The 17,962-nt window shown below is 42.9% G+C and overlaps 1 protein-coding gene and 1 pseudogene across 14 annotated transcripts in view; both read left to right on the forward strand.

The window, feature by feature from the left end:
* DEPDC5 (DEP domain containing 5, GATOR1 subcomplex subunit) overlaps window positions 1-17,962 on the forward strand; it is a 166,584-nt gene that overhangs the window by 66,713 nt on the left and 81,909 nt on the right. For 11 of the 14 annotated variants that reach the window (XM_074390966.1, XM_074390965.1, XM_074390970.1 and 8 more), the window contains 3 exons: window positions 372-575; window positions 2,821-2,956; window positions 3,971-4,068. In XM_074390966.1, coding sequence (XP_074247067.1) covers window positions 372-575; window positions 2,821-2,956; window positions 3,971-4,068 — 438 coding nt within the window. The remainder of the gene's footprint in view (window positions 1-371; window positions 576-2,820; window positions 2,957-3,970; window positions 4,069-17,962) is intronic. The other 3 variants (XM_074390976.1, XM_074390977.1, XM_074390978.1) reach the window with 1 other exon arrangement.
* LOC141582585 (caspase-6 pseudogene) lies at window positions 12,511-17,960 on the forward strand (annotated as a pseudogene).

Genomic DNA, 17,962 nt, shown 5'->3' on the forward strand with positions numbered 1-17,962 from the left:
TTTATTGTTCTTCTCTCTTAGAGAATATACTCGTTCCTTTCCCAAGGGAGATAACTCAAGTCCCATCATTCAGTCATTTCTTCTAGCTCAAAGTTCAGGATCTCCAGGCAATGTCCTACCCATCAGATTTGGTTGTGACTTTATTGTGCCAGTAATTTAGAACCAAAACTCCCTTCTCCCAAGTATTTAAAGGCAAACAAATACAAACATTTTATTTCTTTATAGTTTGGCAATTTTACTCATTTCTCTCATTCCCTGACATTTATGATGCCCACGATTCTTGTCAGCCTTGGCTTATCACTCTGCCTAGTTCTGGTTTCACTGCGGCTCTATGCTTTTTCTTTGTGACTCAACTCCATGATAACCGGCAGATGTCCTGGAGAACATGATGGAGCCACCACAGCGAGACTCCAGTGCACCAGGAAGGTTTCACGTTGGCAGTGCGGAATCCATGCTGCATGTTCGACCTGGTGGATACACGCCCCAGAGAGCACTGATTAACCCCTTCGCCCCCTCTCGAATGCCCATGAAGCTCACTTCCAACAGAAGGCGGTGGATGCACACTTTTCCTGTGGGTAAGTCAGTTGCTTAAAAGACAGCCTTGAAGTAGGAGCTCTTAGCCCTGGTCCTCAGTGTCAGTCACCCATGTGTCCTTGGTCAGGTGACTCTGTTGCTCCACCAGTAAGTTGGAATAACCATGCCCACTTTGGCTGTCCCAGGGGTTCTTTTAAAGATCCTTGAAGATGCACTTGGGAATAGGCTTTGTAATGAGTTAGCTGTATAAACCTGAGGGCTTGTTTGTTTCTTTTCTTTTTTTTTTTTTTTTGAGATAGGATCTCACTCTAGTTGCCCAAGCTGGAGTGCAGTGGTATAATTTGAGCTCACTGCAGCCTCAACCTTCACGGCTCAGGTGATTCTCCCACCTCAGCCTCCCAAGTAGTTGGGACTATAGGCACGTGCCACCACACCTGGTTAGTTTTTTTGTATTTTTAGTAGAGACAGGGTTTCACCATGTTGCCCCAGCTCGTCTTGAACCTGTAGACACAAGCAATCTGCCTGCCTTAACCTCCCAAAGTGCTGGGATTGCAGATGTGAGTCACCGCTTCCGGCCCTTTGCTTCTGTTTGAGAGGAGGTATGCACTGCCACTTGCTTTCTTTCCTAAGTTGGATGTCCCTCATTCTTGTTCATTCCTTTTTCTCTTCGCTCTCTTGAATATTGTATCCTGTCTTGGTTAGAGGGAGTTATATTGTTTTGTTTTCTCTTAGGTATCTCTGACAACGGAAAAAATCTCCCCCACAAATTCACTTTTTTCCCAGTCCATTCTTTTTTATCTGTATTCTGTCCCAAGAAGATGACAGTAAGCTTTTCTCAAGCTGGGGCTAAAATTAAACTTTAGCTTAATAGGCTCTTATTTAGCTGGAAAGGAAAAAACGCATTAAATTTCAGGGTTTTTTTGTTGTTTTTTTTCCGCTCTGTCACCCAGGCGCTCTGTTACTCAGACTGGAGTACAGTGGTGCAATCTCAGCTCACTGCTATCTCTGCCTCCCAGGTTCAAGTGATTCTCCTGCCTCAGCCTCCGGAGTAGCTGGGATTACAAGCATGCACCACCATGCCTCGCTAATTTTTGTATTTTTTTAGTACAGATGAGGTTTCATCATGTTGGTCAGGCTCGTCTTGAACTCCTGATCTCAAGCAATCCACCCACCTCCCAATGTCCTGGGATTAGAGGTGTGAGCCACCGTGCCTTGCCAAATTTTTATTTTTATTTTTTATGGGAACCATCCTGCTGAATACCTGGAAATGCCTATTTTCTTTTTCACTTGGCTTCAATATTTCAGAGTTAAGTAAGTGAGAAATAGCTATGAGTCATTTGGCTGTAATTGGGGGTCATGCCTAACCCCCTTTCTGCATCTTTATCTCTGCTATAATCAGTCACACTACTTGTTCCTTTCTGTGTCCTTTCCCCTCCATTATTATCTCCACTGGCTCCCTTCTAGGTCACTTGGAACTCTTGGTGTTTATTTAGTGACCTTCAGCTCTTTGGACTTCTGTGCTTCTCCTCATCCCACTCTTCGTGCACACTTTATTGGAACCATATTCTGCAAACAATTTGCTTTGCTTCCTCCTGTTTACCTGATCTTGCAGTAGCCAAGGCCCTCCTTCGTCAGTCTCCTCTAACTTCCTCATTCCTATCTTCAGAGGCTCTCTTCCTTCTTGGCTAATTTTGTGGTCTGTACATTTTGCCTCTTTCAGGTTTGGGATTTCACAGATATCATTTCACTTACCCGGATGCCTGCTTCCTGCAACTGCTGTTAACTTTGTTGAACACTTAGCTCTATAACTTCTCTTTTTCCAGGAAGCCTCATTTTGTAAACTTGACTAATTCTGATTTACCTCCTATTCTGTCTTTTTTGCACTTAAGCATCTTCTGCTTCTTAGAGTCACAGTTGTTACTCTCCTAGTTATTAACAGAATCATTTGGTGTTTCACTTCTGTTCCCCTCTTGAGTTTGTGTTAGCCCTCCTGGCAAGGGTCTGTGCCTCCTGTACTTGTGTATTTCACTGTGGTGACTCAATTGACACACATCTGACAGAATTAAGATGATAAAGATGAGGTTCCTTAGTAGGATGGGTCCTGCTTAGAAGAGCAAGTGTCCTCTGGGAGCCAGAGGGTCCCTTGTATAATGTTCCTCGGTGATGTATTCTTTCAATCTCACCAACAGCTGTATCCCAGTAGTTAGAAAGAAGGAAGAGTATAGTTAAGTACATAGCACTAGCTATCAGGTGGGAATGATGCTCAGTGGTTCTTTATCTGGGTAGGACCATCCGGAGAAGCCATCCAGATCCACCACCAGACCCGACAGAATATGGCGGAGCTGCAGGGCAGCGGGCAGAGGGACCCAACTCACTCCTCTGCAGAGCTGCTGGAGTTAGCATATCATGAAGCTGCTGGAAGGTGAGGATGTGCACAGGGATCTGGAAGGTAACCTGAGAACACTCTCCAGCACCCAGGACAATGTGCAGAACAGACTATTGACAAAGCATTGTTTAGAAGACCTGAAAAGACAGAATGAGATCAGGGCCTTCCTTCATTGGCCAGTGGCATTCCCTTCACTGGGTGAAGGGCAAAGCAAACAGCCTGACATTTTTGCCTGAGATGTTACCTAGGCCCTGTTTTAGGTTAATCATGAATCCAAAACACACTTTTTAAACCTCAAACATGGGTTTTTCTAAACCTCAGTCAAAGATGAATCTGAGAGAGGAAATTCTTTGGATTTGGAATGCTGAGACAGGAGATTCATACTGTGTGTTTTGGGCAACCTCTCTATGACTTTTGTCATTTTGATCATTCAGAAATAAATTCCACCGTTGAGTTTAGAAGAAGTTAATGCTAAGAGCAATGGAAATGAAGGCTTAAGTTTATAGAAACATTTTGAACCAAAGCTCTGAATGTGTTACAAGGCATCTAACGAGAGTCGGTGTAGGAGGAAAGTCACTTAAGCCGGTACAGGCATGAGCCCAGGGTACACGTGGACTCACTATTCCTGTGGCTTTAGGAAACACTGCAAAGTGCAGTCTTTGGCCCCTCTTTCAGTCACCTTGACACCCTATGGGATAGATAAGGTATATGGGAGGGCGTGACCTTCTTAACCAGATGAACTCTGGTCCAAATATTCAAGCACCTCACACCCATCTTTGGGGAGGCATAGGGCAGACAGGGCGGGTGGTCTAGCTTGGTGGTGGGAAAGCAGCCAGGGTGCCAGGGCCACAAGAAGCCAGCATTGACATACAAACCAAGCACTGTGGCCTGGTGGCTTAAGATAAGGATTCCAGTGGCTACCAGCTTGAGTGGCTGAATATTCAGGCCTGATTTTGAGGAACCCATCCCCCACCCCCAGGATATAGGGTGAGCAGGAAAAAGAGGTGATGATCTACATTAAGCCAGGTGGCTGGCCTCTGTTCTCTGCAGGCACAGCAATTCCTGCCAGCCTGGTGACGGCATGTCCTTCTTGAACTTCAGTGGAACAGAAGAGCTTTCTGTCAGCCTGCTTAGCAACAGTGGTGCAGGTAACCAATCCAAGAGGTAACAGAGTTGGGATGTTTAGATCAGGCTCACATCTAGAAATGACACAAGGGCCAGAAAAGCAGGGCCATGTCTATTTTGGAATCATTTCAGCCACACTTTTGGGTGACCTATTTAGAAGCAGTGCTGTATAATGCATGGAATTATAAATGGGCTGCACGTTACATTTTTAGCTCAGAACATGTTGGTCAGGCCACATTTATCATCATTCTGTCACAGTCATGACTGAGGGCTACTTAGGAGCATGGTGTTGACGGCAACACCACAGACAAAGCTGGACTGGTCCATGCTCTACAGGGGCTTTTGGTTGTCAGGAGCAATGGGGAACAAACCCACCTCCATAACGGGAGAGACCCAGAGGGGAACAATATGGGCCCAGTTTCAAGATCAGAAAAGAGAAGGGTGGCATAGTTGCTTAGAGAAGTGAGCATGTACCAGGGCTGGGTGCAGTGGCTCATGTCTGTAATCCTAGCACTTTGGGAGCCTAAGGTGGGTGGATCACTTGAGGTCAGGGTTGGAGACCAGCCTAGCCAACATGGTAAAACCTCATCTCTACTAAAAATATAAAAAATGAGCCAGGCGTGGTGGCGCACACCTGTAGTCCCAGCTACCGGGGAAGCTAAAGCAGAAGAATCTATTGAATCTGAAAGGCAGAGGTTGCAGGGAGCTGAGAATGTGCCATTATACTCCAACCTGGGCTATACAGTGAGACTCCAGCTCCCCCCCACAAAAAAAAAACAGAGAGAGAGAGAAGTGAGCATGCCCCAAAGACTTGAAGGGTAGAATATGGTTAGGTAGACAGTTTGATGGTAAAGTTTCAAGGTGGGTGGGGGAAGCAATATGAACTTGGTTTGGTATCATACTTTGGTTTTATGCTTTTTGGAAATACTGTTATATCTGTTGTCTTATCTGATTGCCCCAGTGGGTGATAAAAATATATAATAAATATATTTAATTAAATAAATTAAATATATTTTATACATGGGCAATTTAATGTCCAGAAAGGTAGAGGTATTAAACTAACCTTTGAACCAGTAGCCAGATACACTGACTCAGCCTGCTTTCCTCTTTTGATGACATTGTTTAGAGTACCTCTAAGGGATAGGGTAACATGAGTTTGGACCAGTAGGGGCAACATTTATGGAGCCTCAGAGGACATAACAAAATGGGTGTGAAAAACATTAAAACTTAAAAAAAAATTGGGCTACTATGTTATGCCTTAGTGTTCTGTAAGCTAATTTGAATTTCTGAAACCTCGCTTAATAAAGGTGTCATTGCTGGGTGCAGTGACTCACGCCTGTAATCTCAGCACTTTGGGAGGCTGAGGTGGGTGGATCACCTGAGGTCAGGAGTTCGAGACCAGCTTGGTCAACATGGTGAAACCCTGTCTATACTAAAATACAAAACTTAGCTGGGTGTGATGGCACATGCCTGTAATCTCGGCTACTTGGGAGGCTGAGGCAGGAAAATTGCTCAAACCTTGGAGGCGTAGGTTGCCGTGAGCTGAGATTGCACCACTGCACCCGAGCTTGGGCTACAGAGTGAGACTTGGTCTCAAAAAGAAAAAAAAAAGAAAGGTGTCGTGAAAATGAAGTTAAGTAAAGTTGGTTAATGATGTTTTCCTTCATTCATTGGTAAGTTCATTCAACAATATTCCTAGAGGCCTATGTCTAAGGCTAGGAAACTGGGTTGGCAGTAAGAGAATCCCTAAATGATTATCGTTTTATTTTATTTTTTATTATTTATTTATTTTTTTGAGATGGAGTCTCATTCTGTTGCCAGGCTGGAGTGCAGTGGCGTGATCTTAGCTCACTGCAACCTCCACCTCCTGGGTTCAAGTGATTCTTCTGCCTCAGCCTCCCGAGTAGCTGGGACTGCAGGAGTGCGCCACCATGCCCAGCTCATTTTTGTATTTTTTAGTAGAAATGGTGTTTCACCATAGTGGACAGGCAGGTCTCAAACTCCTGACCTTGTGATCTGCCCACCTTGGCCTCCCAAAGTGCTGGGATTACAAGCGTGGGCCAACTTGCCTGGCCCATTTTATTTATTAATTCATTCACTTACTTTATTTTTTGGTTAGCCTACTCACCAGCATTCATTTATTTTAGATGGGAAAACACATAGAATAAAAACGTAGGGATAGGAAGATGCTGTGTCCCTGTACTCAGGGTGCTGAAAATGTTACCTCTGGCTACCAGGTTATTTGAAAGTACCTTTAGGAAGTTAGAGGGCAGTGTTTCTATTGCTTTGCTCTGCCAAGGAGCCATTTTTAGGAACCCAGAGTTTGAACTTCCCAGGCTGTTTTGGGTAGAGTTGCACTTAGGAGGGCTACTCTGGAACTCATTGGAGTACACTTGAACTAGTTTCACTGGTTAACTGAAGCAGGGAGAATTACAGGTTCCAATGGTAGCAGCACCAGAATGTACCCAGGTAGTCTTGAAAATTGTTTTAGGCCTGGGATAGCTCAGGTAGACCAGTTGATTCCCCCAAAAAATGTGTTTTAGAATTTTAAAACACATTTGGGGAAAAGAAGTTTCAAAGAATCTTTATTTGGGGGTGGTTGTGGAAGATTTTAATATGACATCATTGTGGAGTCCTCTGGTGTAAGGTTCCCTGGTGCATTCACATTGGAAAAGTGTTTGCTGCAATCTGAAACTGTGGCTCAGCCTTCTTTTGGCTTCTGAGCTGTAGGTGTGTCCACCTGATGGACCTCTCTGCTCAAATGGCCCCCAAGTACCTCATATTTAATTCATTGACAGCCACTCATGTCTCCCTGTTCCCCAGCCCACCTTCCTCTTCCACTTCATCTTCTGCCTGGCTTCTCACCTCGATTCTCACTGAATTGTTCAGACTTCTGTCATTTGTGGCCAGGATTATTGCAGTAACCTTCAAAATGATCTTCCTGCCCTGTTCTCATCCCTTCTGATTCATAGTCCATGTGTCATTGATGTTTCCAGATGCAGATGTGATCAGCCACTCCTTCCCACATGTAAACCCTTCCATGGCTCTTCACGGCTGTACTGCTGATCATCACCTGGTTCCTGCCTGTGCCTGTATCTTCACCTGCCTCCTCTTTGACATGATACTACATGTGGAAAGAGTACAGGCTCCAGGAACTTAGGACATGAGACCTGACTCCACCTCTAATGACCTCTGAAGCCCTCAGGCTAGTTACCACTAATTTCTGGGTATCTCAGTGTCTTTATTATGAGGAGATTGACTTTTTTTTAAAAGGAGACTCTCTCACTCTATCACCCAGCCTGGAGTGCAGTGGCACAATCTCAGCCCACTGCAACTTCTGCCTGCCGAGTTCAAGCAATTCCTCTGCCTCAGCCTCCCAGGTAGCTGGGATTACAGGTGTGTACTACCATGCCCAACTAATTTTTGTATTTTTATTAGAAATGGGGCCTTGCCATGTTGGCCAGGCTGGTCTCAAACTATTGGCCTCATGTGATCTGCCCATCTGAGCCTCCCAAAGTGCTGGGATTACAGGTATGAGCTACCGCACCTGGCTGGAGATTGACTATTCTTTGTGATAATTCACATAAATTCTTAGGACAGTGCTGGATATCCTTAGTGAACACTCAACAAATAGGAGCTATTGTTGTAATTACACGAACATATTTTGCATTCCAGACATTTCTTGTGGCTCCTCAAAAGAACGATGTCCTCATGTTTCCTTGCATAGATAAGTTCCTCTCTATTGAATACGCTTCTTCCCTATCTTTAACCCCTGATTCTGAATGGCAGGCATCAACTCAGTCTTTATGATTCAGCTCCAATAATACCTCTTCCCTGAAGCCTTCCCTGCTGGTTCCCTCTCCTTCCTCTGCCCTCCTGGGATATGTTAGGCATGTTTCTGCACAGTTCCATATGCATAACCCAGTTGTACAACTTGGCATGTCATGATCCCACTGTTTGTTCCCATGTCTGTCTCCTCACTAGACTGAAAGAGCTTATCTTTATTCATTTTCTCCACTCAATGTTTAACATATTTATTGACACATGAATTTATATTTCCAAGACTAAACTGCCATTTGTGAGAATCATTTGAATAACACACAGAATTATTGCTTAATTGATATATGAGTATTTAATTAGACATAGTTCTTTTTTTTTTTTTTTTTGAGACGGAGTTTCGCTCTTGTTACCCAGGCTGGAGTGCAATGGCGCGATCTCGGCTCACCGCAACCTCTGCCTCCTGGGTTCAGGCAATTCTCCTGCCTCAGCCTCCTGAGTAGCTGGGATTACAGGCACGCACCACCACGCCCAGCTAGTTTTTTGTATTTTTAGTAGAGACGGGGTTTCACCATGTTGACCAGGATGGTCTTGATCTCTCGACCTCGTGATCCACCCGCCTCGGCCTCCCAAAGTGCTGGGATTACAGGCTTGAGCCACCGCGCCCGGCCTCTTTTTTTTTTTTTTTTTTTTTAAGAGACAGGGTCTTGCTCTGTCGTCCAGGCTAGAGTACAGTGGCATGATCATAGCTCATGGCAGCCTCAGCCTCCTGGGCTCAAGTGATCCTCTCACCTCAGTCTCCCGAATAGTTGGGACTATAGGCACATGCCACCACACCTGGCTTAATTATATACATACGCTCTGAATGTTTAGCTTCTCATAGAGGGTTATTTTTCTAGTCAGGGTGATATTGTTAAGTGGGGTCATCTTTTCCCTTTCCCAGTCCCCTTATATAACCTATAGCATGTGTTTTAAAAGGGGTTAGTGGTCATCAAGAAGTGATTTATAGGGCCGGGCGCGGTGGCTCACGCCTGTAATCCCAGCACTTTGGGAGGCCGAGGCAGGTAGATCACAAGGTCAAGAGATTGAGACCATCCCGGTCAACATGGTGAAACCCCGTCTCTACTAAAAATACAAAAAATTAGCTGGGCATGGTGGCAGGTGCCTATAATCCCAGCTACTCAGGAGGCTGAGGCAGGAGAATTGCCTGAACCCAGGAGGCGGAGGTTGCGGTGAGCCAAGATCACGCCATTGCATTCCAGCCTGGGCAACAAGAGCAAAACTCCGTCTCAAAAAAAAAAAAAAACAAAACAAAAAACAAAAAAAAAAAGAAGTGATTTATAGCCACGTGGGAACTGAACTCCCACCTTTGACCCCATGCTGCCTGATTAATTATGTTAATGAGCCACTGAAAGAAATTAGATAAAATTATTCAAATTTTTATAACCATATATCTAACATTAATTGATTATAATCATATGTAAAACCAATTAATGTCAGATCTTCAAGATGTATACATAGTCTTACTTGCATTACTCTTAGCCTGGCCTGAGGTGCCATTATCATTTGCCTAGATGCAGTAGCCTATTACCTGGTCTTGGCCTCTTCCCTTGTCCTTCCATATCATCTATTTTCATTACAGCAAATCAGAGTGACCTTTCCAAAATAGAATTTAGATTATGAACTTGTCTGCACAAAATTTTCCGAGGGCTTCCCAACTCACTTGGAGTAAAAGCCAAGGACGGCATCATGGTGGCCGATGTTATGTGGCTGCTTGTTACACTCAGTTTTCATCTCCTTTCCTCTCTCACTTCACTCTGGAGGTTCTACAGGTAGATGAGGCTCGCTCTGAATCTCAGGTCCTTTTGTTCTCCCCTCTGCTGTGCCCTTACTTCAGAGACCATCATGGCTAAGGTCCATATGTCTGCATTTGACCAGGACAGGCCTGGTTTGAATTTATTGACCCGTATGATTATTAATAATGTCCCCTTCCAGTCTCAGAGGTGTCCTGGATTGGATGATAAATGATACAGCCATCCCACCCATAGCTTGCGCTCTCATTTCCTTCAGGTTTTACCTGAATTGCCATACTTTACCCTATCATTCCCTACCCATCCTCTTTACCTAATATTTCTCCATTGTACCACCTGGCATACTAGATTTTTAAATTCTGTAATTTTTTATTGTAAGTTCTATGATGGTCAAGATTTTTGTTTTGCTCCTGGCTGTATTCCCAGAGCTTAAAACAGTTCTTGGCACATAGTAGGTAGTTGAATGAATGCTAAAAGTCTTCTGAGGTTAGCTTTCTCTCTACTGAAGCATGATCTAATTTTTTTTCTTTTTTTTTTTTGAGACAGAGTTTTGCTCTTGTTACCCAGGCTGGAGTGCAGTGGTGTGATCTCGGCTCACCGCAACCTCCGCCTCCTGGGTTCAGGCAATTCTCCTGCCTCAGCCTCTTCAGTAGCTGGTATTACAGGCACGCGCCACCATGCCCAGCTAATTTTTGTATTTTTACTAGAGACGGGGTTTCACCATGTTGACCAAGATGGTCTCTATCTCTTGACCTCGTGATCCACCCGCCTCGGCCTCCCAAAGTGCTGGGATTACAGGCTTGAGCCACCACGCCCGGCAATCTAATTTTTTTTCAAATGCTTTTGTTTCTTACAAGCTTCTTGAACAATTAACTAGATTCCTTTTTTCCAAAGACTTTGGTAGTCTTTTTCTACTTTGCTTGGTTTTTAAGTGACATTCCTTTTAAGCCATCCTCAATCTTCATGGAATATGTTTTGCTTTCTTCAAACTCACTAAACTCTTAACCATTCCAGAAATGTCTGTTGAACTCTAGGCACTGTGCTAAGGCCTCAGAAGAAACAAAAAACTATTAAGACACTGACTCTCCCAACCTCAGGGAGCTGTGGCTCCTCATGCACTTGGGATTCTATTTCAAGCAGTTTCCATGTGGGTTAATGACAATGAAAGGAAAGCCCTCTTGTGGGGAGTTGGACTGTGAACTTGTGGGAAGTTGGACTGTGAATGGTTCCAGTGATACAGTGTGGTTTGAACATGTGATCTCTGCTAAATGAGGATGTGCTAGATAAGGGAGTATGCTGTGATGAAAACAGCCAGGATCAGAATTCCCCCTGCTCCTCACTGGCCTTTGGAGTTGAGCCTTAGGTTCTTCATCTGTGTAATGGGCATAAAGATCCTCCCCTTCCTGCCTGCCCATCCCACAGAATGGTTGTCCAGATAAAAAGTAGGCTGGGTACATTATAGGCTGGATTACCATGTTGAGTCCTTGTTTTGGGACAAAGTGGGGTCTGAATTCACAACTGGTTAACATTTCATTCATTAAAAAAATTCAGTGAAGACTGGGCGTCGTGATTCACGCCTGTAACCCAGCACTTTGGGAGGCCGAGGTGGGTGGATCACCTGAAGTCAGGAGTTCGAGACCAGCCTGACCAACATGGTGAAACCTCACCTCTACTAAAAATACAGATAAAAAAATTAGCTGGGCATGGTGGCAGGTGCCTGTAATTCCAGCTACTTGGGAGGCTGAAGCAGGAGGAGGATCACTTGAACCCAGGAGGTGGAGGTTGCAGTGAGTCAAGATGGCATCATTGCACTCCAGCCAGGGTGACAAGAGTGAAACTATCTCAAAAAACAAAAACAAAAACAAACAGAAAAATCCAAACAGAGAAACCTTATCTGTGACCCTACCTTCACCTCTCCAGGCTTGATGTTTTGCACCATCTGCAGGCACTCAAGTGTGACTCAATTTTTCTTCTGCATTTGGACATGATTCATGTGTGAATCATGATTCACAGGAGTAGCATCTCTGTAGGTTTCCCTCCCAGTCCCATAGAATTTCATTTGGAGCATTGTTGGTGGGGACCTGGTAGCTGCGGTCTTCACTTATTTTTCACCATGCTGCCCAGCAGAGACAGGACACTTGGTGTGATTGGGCAGATAGTTTTTATCCTTCTGTTTCTTTAACTGGGTACCATTTTAGAAGACTTGCTGGTAAATGTCTTCCTTTATTGGAGGTAGATAATTTTGAAAAAGAAAGTAAGTGGATGTCATGTTTTCTTTCTCTTTAGTGTTGAGACTTAGAATCTGCAACTTGGTGTTTGCGTTGAATATAGGGTACATGGGGTATATTTGGCCTGAGAGCCAAAGTAAAAATAACTCATGGCACAGTGAAACCAGATAGAAGGACTTCTGTTATTCCTTCAGGCGAGGTCAGTTTTTTTTATGGGTAACTGCCACCTCTGTAGCCCAGAGAAGAGAAACCATTTGCCTTAGGCACAGGCTTCTAGATGCGGGCTTGGAACTAGCCCTAGAGGCTCCATATTGAGTTAAAAACTCCACACTTTTTGACATTGAGGTTTACAACCAGAGAACACATTCACAATTCTGAACAGATGTCAAAAGAGACAGATCTGAGATGACTCTTACCAGCATTGGCTCCCCAAGTTGTATGTCTGGCTTTGAACTTTGAGTGTGAGACTTCATTCCCAAATGGTGGGTTGGAGCAGAGCTGGTTGACCATAAGGTTTCACCTCCATCATTGCAGGCTGATGGGGCTCTTCATATGCCAATAGCAAGTCTGTATGACTGAAAATAAGACCTCAAATACAGAGTGGGAGAGGCAGTGTGTGAGGCTTGAATTGCAAGGAAACTGTGTAAGTAGCTTCCTGGAAGTCCTTAAAATATTTGCTTATAAGTATAATAGCTGCCTGGAAGTCCTTAAAATTCTTGCTTTTTCAGAATATATATGTACGTGTGTGTGTGTGTGTGTGTGCGCACGCGTGCGCGCGAGCAGGTGTGTCCACTAGAGATGGCACAGATCTACTTTTGGCCTAGGATTCAAAGCTGCTCTGATAAGTTGAACTATTTCTTTTTCATTTCTTTTTATGAACTATTTATTAGTGTAAGAATTTGAGTTGTTTTGCAGACCAAGTCCAGAACAGGTTTTCTTTAAACACAAAAACAGGTGATCAAATGAGCAAACTTGGCAGCCAAACCTGGGAGGTGATATAGTAACAATTCTCTTATTGCTCAGAGTGTTTTGCAAATTCCAATTTGCTGATTGCCTTTATATCAGTTCTCAAGCTGAACAAGAAAATTCACCTCATTGCTTCTTTATAATCACACTTTATATTTGCATGAAAATGAAAGTTTGTCAGCCAGGTTTATTTTTACAAAAATTTAGTTCCAAGTGGCTTTTGGCTATTGACAAAGAACAGATAACATTTCAACAGCTAAAAATTGGTGCCCCAGATGGATAGTCAAGAAATAGAGCATCTGTAAAGTTGAGCAGAAAGAATCTAAATGCAGGTTCCAGCTACTGACTATGAGATCTCCAGTAAGTTACTTAACTTCTCTGAGCCTCAGTTTCTTTATCTGTGGAAAAGGATCCTGCCTACCTCATATCTACTCCTGGTGTGGGTTTGAATGAAATGAAATACTGTATTTGTCTGACTTAATACATTGTGTCTTCTAGTATGATGACTAGTAGTTTTAAAAAATCTGCTCCAGGTAGTTCCAAAAGAAAAGTCCTAAAATTGTTTTGGCCAGGTGATATCATCTTTATTTTTATTTTTTTTTCAGTGTCGTGCTCTGTGGCCTAGGCTGGAGTGCATTGGCATGATCACAGCTCACTGCAACCTCAGCCTCTCAGGTTCAAGCAATTCTCTTGCCTCATCCTCATGAGTAGCTGGGATTGCAGATGCCCACCACCACGCCCAACTAATTTTTGTATTTTTAGTAGAGTTGAGGTTTCACTATGTTGGCCAAGCTGGTCTCGAACTCCTGACCTTCAGTGATCGACCTGCTTTGGCCTCCCTCCCAAAGTACTGGGATTACAGGTGTGAGCCACCATGCTCAGCCCATCTTTTTAGATTTAAAAAATATATATTTTAAAATTTACATCCAGTAGAATGTACTATTTTTAGTGTAAGTTCTATGAGTTTTGACAAATGCATAGAATTGTATATCCACCAACAAACACATCAAGATACAGAAAATTTCCATCACCACCCAAAATTCCCTTGTGCTGTTGCTTTGTACTCCTCCTGTCCTCTGGCAACCACTGATCTGTTCTCTGTCCCTCTGGTTTTATGTTTCCCAGCATGTAGTGTACATGGAATCATACAGTGTGTAGCCTTTTGAGTCTGGCTTATTTCACTCACCATATTGCATTTGAGGGGTTAATTTACGTTGTCATGTGTCAGTAGTTGCCTTCTTTTTATTGCTGAGTAGTATTCCATTGTATGGATGTACTACAATTTGTTTATCCTTCCCCTAGTTGAAAGATAATTGGGCTGTTTCCAGATTTTGGCAACTGTGAATAAGACTTCTATAAATGTTTACATGATTTTATATAAATGAAGTTTTTATATGAACTTAAGTTTTCATTTTTCTTGTATAAATTTCTAGAAGTTGATTGCTGGGTCAAATGGTAAATCTACTGTTTTCCAAAGTGGTGTGCCATTTTGCATTCCTATCAACAATGTATAAGGCTTCCAGTGGTTCCATATGCTTGTCAGCACTTGGTGTGTCCAGTCATTTTCATCATTCAAATAGGCTTGTAGCAGTATTTTACTGCACTTTTTTTTTTATTTTTTTTTGAGACAGGGTCTTGCTGTTTCACACAGGCAGGAGTACAGTGGGACAGTCGTAGCTCACTGCAACCTCGAATTTCTGGGCACAAGCAATCTTCCTGCCTTAGCCTCCTGAGTGGCTGCCAACACAGGCACATACCACCATGCCTAGCCAATCACTGTGCTTTTAATTTGCTCTTTCCTTAATGACTACTAATGTTAAGCATCTTTCAATGTACTTATGTTCTTTTTGCATATGTTGTTTGGTGAAGTGTCTTCATATCTTTTGTCCTTTTCTCATTGGGTTGTTTTCTTGCTTTTGAATTTGAGAGTTCTCTGTATCTTCTGGATGCAAGTCCTTTGTCAGATACATGATTTGCAAGTGCTTTCTCTCATGTTGTAGATTGTTTTTTCAAAGCTTTCACAAGAAATTTATAAATACTTGTTCTCGTCACAAAACATTCAAATGACCCAGAAGTATTTAGAGTAAAAAGTACAAATTCTCTTTTACCTCCTGCCCCTTCCTCCAGCTTTCCTCTCAGAGGTAACCACTGTTGACTGTTTGGTGAACGCCTTTCCAGTTCTTTCTTTAAAATATTTTTACTATTTTTTTTTTTTTTTGAGACTGAGTTTCGCTCTTGTTACCCAGGCTGGAGTGCAATGGCGTGATCTCGGCTCACCGCAACCTCCGCCTCCTGGGTTCAGGCAATTCTCCTGCCTCAGCCTCCTGAGTAGCTGGGATTACAGGCACGCGCCGCCATGCCCAGCTAATTTTTTAGATTTTTAGTAGAGACGGGGTTTCACCATGTTGACCAGGATGGTCTCGATCTCTTGACTTTGTGATCCACCCGCCTCGGCCTCCCAAAGTGCTGGAATTACAGGCATGAGCCACTGCGCCCGGCCCATATTTTTACTTTTTTTAAATAGATGGGGTCTCACTCTGTCGCCTAGGCTGGAGAGCAATGAAGTGATTATTGCTTGCTGCAGCCTTGAACTCTTGGCCTTCTGAGCCACCCAGCTTAACCTCAGTTCTTTTTATGGTATCATAATTTTCTAGTAAATACATGTTTTGAAAGGGACATTTAAGTACTATAGATGTGTTTTAAAATTGTGTTACTTGATAGTCAATAAGTTGCATTTCTTTCTTTTTTTTTTTTCTTGAGACAAGAGTCTCACTCTGTTACCAGGCCCCAGGCTGGAGTGCAATGGTGCGATCTCAGCTCACTGTAACCTCCACCTCCCGGGTTCAAGCAATTCTCCTGCCTCAGCCTCCTGAGTAGCTGGAACTACAGGCGCAATCCACCACGCCCAGCTAATTTCTTGTATTTTTTTAGTAGAGATGGGGTTTCACCATGTTGGCCTGAATGGTCTCAATCTCTTGACCTTGTGATCCTCCCACCTTGGCTTCCCAAAGAGCTGGGATTACAGGCGTGAGCCGCCGCGCCTGGCCAATAAGTTGCATTTCAAAGAATCTTCCTGTTTTTCCTTTCGGCCCAGTTATAGGTAAAATCATTGTTTTTATGTTAAAGTAATAAGTTTTGATGTCCCGTGTTATATTTTAGAAAACCATGATTTGAGAAAGAAAATTCCAGAAGATAAGGATGGCTGATGAGTGGATTTAATTTAAATAGATCATTTTATTTTATTTTATATATTTTTTAGAGAAAGGGCCTTTCTCTCTCTCTTGCCCAGGTTGGAGTACATGGCATGATCAAAGCTCACTGTAAAAATAGGTCATTTTCTCTTCAGTAAAGATTGCTCTAATTAGTTGAAATGACTTTGAAATGTGTCTCTTTTCCTGAAGTAAGTGGCAGGTCGCTCGTGTGAGTGTGATCTCTTTTAACAAAGAATAATATCAATAACCTCAGAGTAGGACCAAACGTCTGGCTGGGACCTTGGTCGTGATGAGCATGGTGTCAGGGCCCCGTGAGGTGTGCCCCGCAGGGAATTGAGTTAGTTTGCTTAGCAGCCATTTGGCCCAGCTTCCTTGAGGTAGGCTGTGAGCCGCCTTCTGCTCAGCAGTCCGTATGGAGCAGCAGCCCCAGGAGGTGAGACACTGGCCTGCTACCACCAAGGAAGACACTGAGTACTTTCCAAGTTCTGCAGAATTTTGGTGGGGAACAAAACATGACAGAAACAGATGCCTTCTATAAAAGAGAAATATTTGATGTGGCAGAAAAGTGCAAAATGGACCACAGGAGGAGAGGAATTGCTTTAATCTTCAATCATGAGAGGTTCCTTTGGCACTTAACGCTGCCAAATAGGTGGGGCACCAGCGTGGACAGAGACAATCTTACTGGCAGGCTTTCAGATACAGGATTTGAAGTGAAATGCTTTAACAATCTTAAAGCAGAACTACTGCTCAAAATTCATGAGATGTCAACCTCTAGCCACGCAGATGCCAATTGCTTTATGTGTGTCCTGAGCCATGGCTAAGGCAATCACATTTATGCATATGATGCTAAAATTGAAATTCAAACATTAACTGGCTTGTTCAAAGAAGACAAATGTCGGAACCTCGTTGGAAAACCCAAGATATTTATCATTCAGGCATGTCGGTGAAACCAGCACGATGTACTGGTCATTCCTTTGGATGTCGTAGATAATCAGACAGACAAGCTGGACACCAGCATAACTGAGGTGGATGCAGCCTCCGTTTACACACTGCCTGCTGGAGCAGACTTCCTCATGTGTTACTCTGTTGAAGAAGGATATTATTCTCACCAGGAAACCATCAATGGCTCATGGTACATTCAAGATTTGTGTGAGATGTTGGGAAAATATGGCTGCTCCTTAGAGTTCACAGAACTCACTCTGGTGAACAGGAAAGTTTCTCAGCACCACATGGACTTTTGCAAAGACCCAAGTGCAATTGGGAAGAAGCAGGTTCCTTGCTTTGCCTCAGTGCTAACTAAAAAGCTGCATTTCTTTCCAAAGTCTATAGGGGCAATCTTATCTTACAGTCTGTATTGAAAATTTCTTTCTCTTCTTTTTATATAAATATCATTAGGTTAAGCATATGGTCAGTGATTTAAATGTTTTAATGTTTAATGCCCAGCAAAGAACTGCCTTTAAAAAAAATTGTTCATGTTGGCCATGGTAAAAGGGTTTGATATGCAAAAACAAAATCCTCAGGAAATTAGATAAATAATTTACAAGCATTTGTAACATTTTTAGTAAACTGCAGGATTACACAAAAATCTGGCTGATTTAACTAGTATTTTGTCACATTTTTTATGAAAGTTTTTATAAAAGTTGATTATTTTTAAAGGTTTTTGAAATCCAAGAATTAAATCATCCCCTATAAAATATTTGAAATTCAAAAAAAAACCTCAGAGTAAAGTTCTGACTCATTCCCAATTTTAGATTGATCATTTTTCTTTGACTGATTCCTTTGTACTGTTTGAAATATTCAGCATAGAATTTGCACTTGGTTTATATTTTTATTTTTAGCTCCAGCTTTGGCCTTTTTCAACCGTAACTGGTCCGAACTCTTTCGCAGTTTGAGCCTTCTTAAGACAAGCTGTTTTTGTCTTTC

The sequence above is a fragment of the Saimiri boliviensis genome, chromosome 21 (assembly GCF_048565385.1).
Source record: "Saimiri boliviensis isolate mSaiBol1 chromosome 21, mSaiBol1.pri, whole genome shotgun sequence".
NCBI lineage: Eukaryota > Metazoa > Chordata > Mammalia > Primates > Cebidae > Saimiri > Saimiri boliviensis.